This window comes from Scylla paramamosain, chromosome 5, assembly GCF_035594125.1.
Source record: "Scylla paramamosain isolate STU-SP2022 chromosome 5, ASM3559412v1, whole genome shotgun sequence".
Taxonomy (NCBI): Eukaryota; Metazoa; Arthropoda; class Malacostraca; order Decapoda; family Portunidae; genus Scylla; species Scylla paramamosain.
This window is the reverse complement of record NC_087155.1, coordinates 30,217,556-30,227,555: the sequence shown is the minus strand read 5'-3', so window position 1 is coordinate 30,227,555 and position 10,000 is coordinate 30,217,556. Positions and strand designations below refer to the sequence as shown.

Sequence of the window (10,000 nt, the reverse complement as noted above, 5' to 3'; positions counted from 1 at the left end):
GTGTCCTACAGGCCTCGGCAACCTTACTCCTATATTCACTCGTGTTGACTGAGGCCTGACGATGTGGTGCAGAGAGGAACATTGAACCTTTACATTAGACTGAGTTAAGAGAAATGTTAAGAGAATTTAATGTTTCATAAATAGAAAAGAAAAATAGAGAAATGTAAAGATTTAATTCATAAAGATTTCTATAATGTTTAGAGAAGTCTAGAGGTGAAACGTAACGCGCATTGTGTAAGTATTTCAAACAATGAACACAAATCAAACTGGTGAGTGGGAAGGAAATGCGTGGGAGAAGCGTAGTGAGGTCAACTTGAGGAGTGATTTACTATATGGGCGCACCTACACACACACACACACACACACACACACACACACACACACACACACACACACACACACACACACACACACACACACACACACACACACACACACACACACACACACACACACACACACACACACATACACACATCACCACCAGCAGCACCACTGCCAAATAGACTTACTCCTCTGTATTTTCCAATTGCTGAAAGTTTTATTTATTTATTTATTTAATTTTTTTGCTTGGTTCTTCTTGGACAGTGTTCGCTCTCCACGTCATCTCAGTGAGTATCACAAAGTCCGATGACGCAGCCAAGTCCGATCTTCCTTCCGAAAAGCCTCAACCAATCACGTACATTCATGTGTTCGTTATTTACTTTTATTTATTTATTTACTTATTTTTTTTATGTCCGAAGAGGAATTTCTGGTGAGTCACGTCTGGCGACTGGGAGTAAACGAACGGCGATCATGTCTAGTCTGGTGGTCGCGCTGAGCTGACGGCGAGGTGAGGCTGTCAAGTGGATGTGTACTCGTATTTCCGTGTGGTTTTCCCCATTCGAGCTGCGGTTCCGAGGTAGTCTGCGGCTGAGAATAATGGTATTCGCAAGAGCAAATCTGGACGGCGATCTTTTGAAATTCTGTAAAGTATTGTGAAACACTTGTGTAGATAACTGTGTTTTCTCTAGAACACGAATTTTGGATTATAATCTCGATTGCAATTTATTGTAGGAACCAGCTGGACGCTGCTGGCTCACAATTAAAGAAAGCAAAGTTCTTAATATTATAATATACTTGTGCAAGGTGATAACCCTTTAATCTCGCTTTATGTTTTATTTTTGCATGTAATCAATTGTTAAAACAGGTTACAAGCACTCTAATAAGTCATTTGTAAATAACGTTTTGTCTTGGCGAAGCAAAAAAAAAAAAAAAGAATAATGATAACCATAAACGAAAATCTTGTCTGTATACAAGAAATTTTTCGTGTATCTCCTTAGAATTTTATCAAAGAGATTACTGAAATTATGGCCATAGCAGTCTGATTATCATTATTTAACTACGTATGTAGTCCAGAGTTACCCTAATAGGATCACTTCACTGACTGCTTAAAAGAAATGTATGGAAACGAGGATAAGAAAAGTATGCAAGACTTGTTGTATGAGGGCTGCAAGTAATAGATATAGAAATGGTCAAACGAATAATATAATAATTCGTTTTTTTTTTTTTTTCAGTTTTGTTTCGTTTCCACAATAAAAGAAAATAAGACGTAAATACCTCGTGAAAACAATGTCTGAGGTCTCGCCGGGCCAACAGTGTCCACCTGGGGAAGGTTTAACGGAGGGGCGATGTTTTGTGTACACAGATATCGTTGGATGAGTCACTTCAATGACATTACTGCCTCGTTACCGGAGCACGTGTGTGTGTGTGTGTGTGTGTGTGTGTGTGTGTGTGTGTGTGTGTGTGTGTGTGTGTGTGTTGCTGTTGTTGTTGTCGTCGTTGTTGTCGTCGTCGTCGTCGTTGTCGTCGTCGTCGGATGCACGCTTCTCATATCCACGAGATCTTTTTTTCTTTATCACTTTTTTGTTGAGAAAACAGCATTGTAAAGTTCTGAGTCAGTGGTGAGTCAGTTGGAATGAACCTCGCCCGCTTCACCCTGTGTTGTACCTGACACGTGAGTCGGCTGACACTTGAGCCACATAAACACCTGTCTTCTCTGCCGATGGTCACGTGTTGGGCTACCGCTGGCACACTCCGGGGGACGGCCATATATATAATGAACGTCGCGCCAGAGGAAGTACGAGCGGTGAGAGAACAAACCGTGTGGAGGCCCTCGGGAGGCGCAGGTGTAGGGCACGCATCCACCTAGCGAGGGCTTTTTGGTGTCCGCGTCTTCACAGGGTAGCGATGACTCCTTGGTGTACAAAATGGTGTTCTTCATATGTACTGGTGCTTGTTTCACTTGTTGGATACTTCGGGACGCTTTACTGTGCCTCCGTCACACCGCGAGGCACGAAATGTTTGTGGTGACGTAACCCGTTTGTTTTTCCTGTTTGTTGATGAAGGGATGCCGTTGTGACTCTGATGGAAGTGAGGCAGAGCAATGATGTTGAGTAAGACTGTGTAAGTGAGAGAAACAGAAAGAGATACAGAAAGAAAAGGGAAATAAGGAATCAAAGTGTGCAGTGAATCCGGTGAGTCGCAGCCGCCGCCGCCGCCATGTACCGCAACGTCAAGGTCCCCAAGCCTCTCCCGCCGCCGGATTTCGCTGACTGCTTCGACCTGGACTCCCCTGAAGACCAGTTCGAGGGGTCCGCGGGAGGATGGTTCGCCAGCGCCGTCTACCAAAAACTGAATCAGGCATGACGCTGAGTATTATGTTATCCCTGTTCTTCCTCCCGCTAGCCTGTGTTCCACCTCACGCGCCCTGTCATCCTCCCGCTCTTCCTATCCCTCCGTAATCCTTCCCCCCAAAGCCTTCTGTTTACTCACTCAAAGCCCTTCACTTGAAGCCTCTCCCACGCCGCCTGAGCCTCCCTTCCCCACCAAGGACATCTCGGAGGCCTTAAAGTTTGTCGGTAAAAAGTATGAAAGGATCTGCGGTGACGTGACGAGTGCACAGAGAAGGCTGCGCTCGCCTCGGGGAGGTAAAATTGTGTTGTTTCGGTTGGTGAGGCTGTGCTGCGTGGGATATCCTGTACCCTACCGTGTGTGTGTGTGTGTGTGTGTGTGTGTGTGTGTGTGTTTACATGCGTGCAGGTACCTTTGCAGGGACACGGATCTTTTCTGTATTTTTAACACAGCACGGATTCCAGAAACCAGTGACATTGTTGTATACTGTGCATTTTTGTTATGATCAGAGAGAGAGAGAGAGAGAGAGAGAGAGAGAGAGAGAGAGAGAGAGAGAGAGAGAGAGAGAGAGAGAGAGGATTTAACAGCTCCGCCAGCAGAGTCGCACATGGGGTGCTGCGTGAGAGGGCAGGGAGGAGTGGCAGCCCTCCACCTTGCCCCGCAGCCCCGAGAACACGAGTAATTGAATTTTGTCGGTGGAAATATTTTGGCAATCTTTCAGACCTGTTAGCCCACCCCACTTTGCTGTGTCTCTATTTCTCCTTTTATTTGTCAATGTTTTTTCTTTCGTACTATCTCTATCTCTCTCTCTCTCTCTCTCTCTCTCTCTCTCTCTCTCTCTCTCTCTCTCTCTCTCTCTCTCTCTCTCTCTCTCTCTCTCTCTCTCTCTCTCTCTCTCTCTCTCTCTCTCTCTCTCTCTCTCTCTCTCTCTCTCTCTCTCTCTCTCTCATTCATCAGGGACGGGTGTTGCCAGATGGCGTGTTTTGTCTCACTCCCGGGCAGGAAGGCTGCTTTGTGGACACCCTAGTCTTTAAGGACAAACACATCGTAAATAGCGTCTCGTGCGTTTTGCCCACAACCTCCTCCTCCTCCTCCTCCTTCTCCTCCTCCTCCTCGAAGTTGAAATCAGATGTTCATCTGAACTGAAGTATTATACATAATTTGCATGCGTATGTGTGTGTGTGTGTGTGTGTGTGTGTGTGTGTGTGTGTGTGTGTGTGTGTGTGTGTGTGTGTGTGTGTGTGTGTGTGTGTGTGTGTGTGTGTGTGTGTCCAATGGCATCAGTACATTTTTCTGCGCCTTTTTTTTCTTTCTTCTTTCTTTCCTTCGCTCTCTCTCTCTCTCTCTCCTCTCTTCCCCCCGACCACTATCAATCCCTGGCGGGAAGGAAACTTTACCTAAAGATTAAGGTAAACCCATTGGCCACAGCTGCCCCCCCTTTCCCCCACCCCTCCCTCCTTCCTCTCCTTCCCTTCCTCTCCACCCGGAAGTGTGACCATAGAGTCCCAATTTTCTGAGTTTAATTAACTTGAAATCTCCCAGTGTTTGTGGCAGAATTTTTCTTTTCCCTCTGGAGCCATTTTGTGTTGCTCTTAGTCGACGAAAGAATTTTCTGTGGCCACATTATTTTACACGCCAGCCAATTCTCTCTCTCTCCTCAAGTTGATTTCCGTGTCTACCCGCAACTGGGTTGGGTCGCATCTCTGCTGTGTAAATGTTGAGTTTTATAATAGAATTATAGGGTGGCAGCGTTGACTTCGGCCAGAGCACAGCCTGCTCCTCGCACGGCAAACACAGCATGAGCCAAAACGACGCTGAATAAATTGTTGGTGATTAAGAAGCCTATTCTTGGGACGCCGGGGATGGCAACAAAGTGAAGATGTGCCGACACGAGGCTCACACAAGGCGGCGGGGCACGTCTTCATTACTAGGTCGCGTTATGGCCGCTGACGCCCACCTGCCCAGGAACTGAGCCGGCCTGCGCCGGGGCCCGAACTGGCAGTGGGGCGGCGTGGACGCGCTCGCGCGCGCGCACACACACACACACACACACACACACACACACACACACACACACACACACACACACACACACACACACACACACACACACACACACACACACACACAGAGTGTCGCATGGCCTCAAGGGCGCACAGACAGTTGTCACACACCATGCCAGGCCAAATATTGCGCCTCTGGGTTTGTGTCTCATTCCCATCCCTCGCCTGAATGAATGAATATCGTGGTTTATGTCCGAGTCTTCCTCATCCTCCTTTACTGCATATAACTGCTTTGAAATATACTGAAGTAATAGGTTGCGAGAGCAGCTGTGGAGGCGAAGCAGGTGTGGCGGGGGAGTGTTGTGAGGGCGCCGCCAGAGGGCTCTCGTCGCCAGTGTCTATTTTGGACGTGCTCGGTGCCCAGGTTTCGTGCCTGCCCACGGGGTGGATGGGTGCTGGGTACTTTTATTCCGGCGGTGGTGTCGCCTCAGATGTGTAGATATAGTGTGGTGTGCACGTCGTGGCCGGTGAGGAGCGCGGAAGTGCACCCAGTGGTTGTGGCTCACACCTGCGTCTAGGGGGTGAGGCGGGCGGGCACCTTAGTGATACTAAAAGTGACTGAAACCTGCCGAATTAGTCCCCATTGAGGACCTTTGATTCAGAAGGATTTGTGCTTCCCTGCCACCCTGCAGCTCGTCGATGTAAGACTGGAGGCAGTGCCGCGCACAGCCTGCATCCCCCAGCTGGAAACCGCGCAAGGTGTGAGGAGGAAAAATTAGTGGTGCAGTTACGTGCAAGTTTATGGCGAAGTGTTTTTGCAACTATGTGAATGTGTTTTTTAGTCAGTGGGGTTTTTCGTCTAGTAAGGCTTGAGGCACGAGTAACCTGACCTCAAATGAGTAACACGGTGAAGCTGGTGACCAGGCGTGCTTTGGTGAATTCATTATGACCATCACAAGCTAGAAACACCGCCCTGTTTGTTTGTTTGTTTGTTTGTTTGTTTGTTTGTTTGTTTGTTTGTGTGTGTGTGTGTGTGTGTGTGTGTGTGTGTGTGTGTGTGTGTGTGTGTGTGTGTGTGTGTGTGTGTGTGTGTTTGTATTTTTATGTGTATATTTCTGTGTGTGTGTGTGTGTGTGTGTGTGTGTGTGTGTAGGCATATAAGCAGGACGGTGTTACCAGCATATGGTTGTGCTTCATTCATGACTGAAAAAAAAGGACATGTAAAGCATCGGTTTTGTTTGTTAATTAGTGCGAGCTCACTGATTGAAATGCAAGTAGTGATTCAAACATTGTTAAATGTGCACAACTCTTTGCAAATTATATATTTTGTATTTCACTCATTAAAGCAATTAAGACAGAAAGGTAATTGTGGCGATCTTTTGGTACTCCGTGAAGGCCGTGTGACGAGAGTGCAGTGATACCATTCTGAAGAGTGATGCCCGAGGGTGGGAGGAGAGTCTCGGCGGGGTGGGCGTCCACTCACGCATGTTGTGTTGCAGGAGTGTCAGCCTCCACCCAGGCATAAACACGGACGTGTCACCCTTGTCAACCCTCTGGTTGCGGGAGTGTCTCTGGAGCTACTGTTTTGAGCGGCCTCCCTCTGGCCAGGTAAACTTAGGTGTGCCACGACCCAGGCCGTCTGGGCCTCCAGTGTGAGGGTTCAGTACAGAGTCCTTCCACCACCACCGCCGCCATCATGAGTCGCTTGCAGGACGTGAGGCGGGACACCACCTACCGCGCAATGTTCGCCAGAAAGGTAATGCTTCCGTGCCACTGACTGGAAACCCTTGCGTAAACTGTTGACTGGTGTGTGTGTGTGTGTGTGTGTGTGTGTGTGTGTGTGTGTGTGTGTGTGTGTGTGTGTGTGTGTGTGTGTGTGTGTGTGTGTGTGTGTGTGTGTGTGTGTGTGTGTGTGTGTGTGTGTGTGTGTGTACAAGCATTAAAGGAGGTGCGTATAGCTCTATCTGCCTCTCCCCGTCGTTCCTCCCACCACCTGTAGCCCCTGCATTATCCCTCGCTGCACCTGGCACCCGTCACGAGCCAGGTGTGTCTCGTCTGGTCGCTCTTCCTTACCTGTTGTGTCTGCTCTTCCGTCACCACACAGGAGGGAAAAAAATAGTCGTTTAACTTGTGTCTCAGGAGCTGACTTCACACACGGAGGAAGCATTAGTCTTGCCGCCCACTGCCCGCCCACCTCCTTCCCCACCCTGCTGCACCCTCACCGGGCACCCTCCGTTTCATCCAACATACCCCACCCTCCCACACCCATGTCTTGATAAAGCAGTCTAATTCATTTAAGCCTTAAGGTTATGTACGTGTGTGGTGGTTAGAGCAAGTATATGTAACAGCAGTGGTGTGTGTGTGTGTGTGTGTGTGTGTGTGTGTGTGTGTGTGTGTGTGTGTGTGTGTGTGTGTGTGTGTGTGTGTTGTGTGTGTACATTTGCTGACTTTTCTCCCCTCTGTGGCGTGAATGGAGGTGAATGGAGCGTGGTGTTGGTGATGGTGGTGGAAGCCAGGAAGGGGAGGGGCGGACGTAAGGGCGTGCAGGGCGAGAGGAATAAAGGGGAGGGCGAGGACGGCGAGACGGAGGGAGAAGACTGGCGAGGGAGGAGAGGCAAGGACGCAAGAGAGAGTAGGGCGTGGAGAGCAAGGACTACCGGACTGTGGGGAGGAGATGGAGGGATCGAGTGCTCCTTTTTTGTACCACGCGGCCGGACCCTTGATCAGGCGAACGAAAGGCTGTGGCAAATGCGGCGCAGGTTGGAGCGGCTGACGTAGGCGTGACGTCACTGCAGGTGGACCGGGGAGGGGACAGTGGCGAGGGGGAGGCGGGTGTCCACGAGCCCAGCCTCTCTTGTGCCTTGGCGATGAACGAGGGTATGTTAACTATGAAGGAGGGGCAGTAGGGGGAGCAGGAGAGGCAGGAGGTGCAAGGGATAGAGGGAGTAAGGAAGACTTGTTTACTGGAGCGCGTTGTATAATGGTGGAAGAATGTGGCAGTGGTGGTGGTGGTGGTGGCGGGGGAATGGAGGAAGTAATTTTTCGATGCTTCGTAGCTCTCTCTCTCTCTCTCTCTCTCTCTCTCTCTCTCTCTCTCTCTCTCTCTCTCTCTCTCTCTCTCTCTCTCTCTCTCTCTCTCTCTCTCTCTCTCGTAATGGCTGTAGGGAAAGGTGGGTGTCTTTAATCGAGGGAAAAACAAATGTAAATCGTCCCTAAGTTATGCTTTAGGAAGATATTTATACATTCTAGTCAAGTTTCGGGATTCTTATTGTTATTCTCCTCAAGTTAAGATCTTTATCGGCACCCAGAACGAAAGACGATGGCAGCCTGGCTTGTGAAGGGCGGGAGTCTGGTGAAAAGGAAGTAAAACTATATATGAAGTGACCGTAGAGTTGTTCTATCTACATTAAAGAAAGTAGGAGGCTTAGGAATCATTGGCGTAGGGAGTAAAAGGTGAATTTCTTCTTTTGTAATCCTTAGGCAGCATCTTCAGAAGTCCCAAGTCCCCCGTCTCTTATCTCGCCTACGTCTAATGCGTGTTAGTTAAACTTGTCTGGTTTTTTTTGCCTCATTACCTCTTAGACTGCTATTTAATTACTAATCACCCTGAGACATCTTTACTTGTTCTGTAGCCAACTGCAATTCATAAACTGGGTAGAAATTGCAAAATCTAATCTTTTTAATCTCCTCCTTTGTTATAGTTGCCTATAAAGATTTCATGCATTACTTACGTTCCTGTTGTTTCGTATTGCAGTGAAAGGGTTACGGACGTTTTCACGACTCCAGTGATAGGTGAACTATGATTCTACATCACTGATAACAAAAACACCCGTGAAAATTTACTAATTATCTCTGTGACCTTTGAAAGTTGTCATTATGAAAGTGCATAGCGTATCAAAATAGGAATCCTTCTCATTCACGTAAAAGAACAATGCTAATGCTAATTTATAACACTCATCATTATTACGGGTGTCATTTCAAAGATTAATACTTCAACATCATAATCAAAACCTGATCTAATCTTTTGCCTCTCTCTCTCTCTCTCTCTCTCTCTCTCTCTCTCTCTCTCTCTCTCTCTCTCTCTCTCTCTCTCTCTCTCTCTCTCTCTCTCTCGTAGATTTATTTATCCATAATACGCCCACACCCCGCGTACATAGTTGCAGTTAAGCCACCCAAGCTTATTAATTGCATAATGGAAAACACGAGGGTCTGTGATGAAGGAACAGGGGTGTGATGGTTAAGATGTTCCGAGAGAGAGAGAGAGAGAGAGAGAGAGAGAGAGAGAGAGAGAGAGAGAGAGAGAGAGAGAGAGAGAGAGAGAGAGAGAGAGAGAGAGAGAGAGAGAGAGAGAGAGAGGTGCCTCGGGAGGAGTAGGAACCTAGGAAAAAAGAGCAAATCAAACAACACGATAGAATGAATGGATGCCGGGGGGAGGAGGAGGAGGAAGAGGAGGAGGAGGGGGTGTAGGAAAAAGAAGAGGTGTTAGCAGTGATGGCGGGATCGGTGGCAATATAGAAAGAGAAGGGAAAATATGAAAGAAGAATTAATTGGAAGAAGATAGAAAAGGAAAACATAAGCTCCATTGAGAGAGAGAGAGAGAGAGAGAGAGAGAGAGAGAGAGAGAGAGAGAGAGAGAGAGAGAGAGAGAGAGAGAGAGAGAGAGAGAGAGAGTATGACGCAAATAGGAAAGGATAATAGGGAGGTTAGATGAGAGAGGAAGAGGAGGAGGAGGAGGAGGAGAGAAATTAAGGCGCAGGACAAGAAGGGACTTTAGAAGAGAAGGAGGAGGAGGAAGAGGAGATGGAAGAGGAGGAGTAGGAGGAGGAGGAGGTGGAGGAGTAGGAGGAGGAGGAGGAGTTAAGCACGAGTGAGGGAGAGAGAGGAGACAGGAGAAAAGGCCTTTAGAAGAGGAAAAGGAGGAGGAGCTAAGCAGGACTGAGAAGAGAGAGAGAGAGAGAGAGAGAGAGAGAGAGAGAGAGAGAGAGAGAGAGAGAGAGAGAGAGAGAGAGAGAGAGAGAGTATGACGTAAAAGCTTTGAGGGAGGAAAGGAGGAGGCGGAGGCGGGGGGACAAAAGTAGGTGGAAGGCGGAGCGAGGTAGGAGGGGGAAGCGAATGCGTCAGAGGCAGTGCTACGACTCGGCAATTTATGAATGGACTGCCTCGCTTGGCGCCCGGCCAGACCCACCGGCGGCGCCCCACTACGGGGAAGGCCAAGGGAGGCAGAGAGGAAGAAAGGAAGGAAGGGGTGAAGGGTCTGATGCGGATGAAAAAAATAGAAGGGAGGAGGAGGGAAGAGTGAGGGAAAGGCTGTCGTCGGAAGAGGA

General features: G+C 48.4%; 1 protein-coding gene across 16 annotated transcripts in view; it reads left to right on the top strand.

Annotated features, from left to right (window-relative positions):
* Positions 1-10,000, top strand: part of LOC135100816 (voltage-dependent L-type calcium channel subunit beta-1-like) — a 128,698-nt gene that overhangs the window by 22,410 nt on the left and 96,288 nt on the right. Inside the window, exons 1-2 of one of the 16 annotated variants that reach the window (XM_064004176.1) lie at positions 5,082-5,203; positions 6,023-6,432. The exons of 8 other annotated variants lie outside the window; for them this stretch is intronic. In XM_064004176.1, coding sequence (XP_063860246.1) covers positions 6,373-6,432 — 60 coding nt within the window. In that variant the 5' untranslated portion in view covers positions 5,082-5,203; positions 6,023-6,372. Of the gene's footprint in view, positions 1-1,843; positions 2,683-5,081; positions 5,436-5,830; positions 6,433-10,000 lie in introns of those variants that run through there. 7 more of the 16 variants (XM_064004179.1, XM_064004178.1, XM_064004175.1 and 4 more) reach the window with 7 other exon arrangements.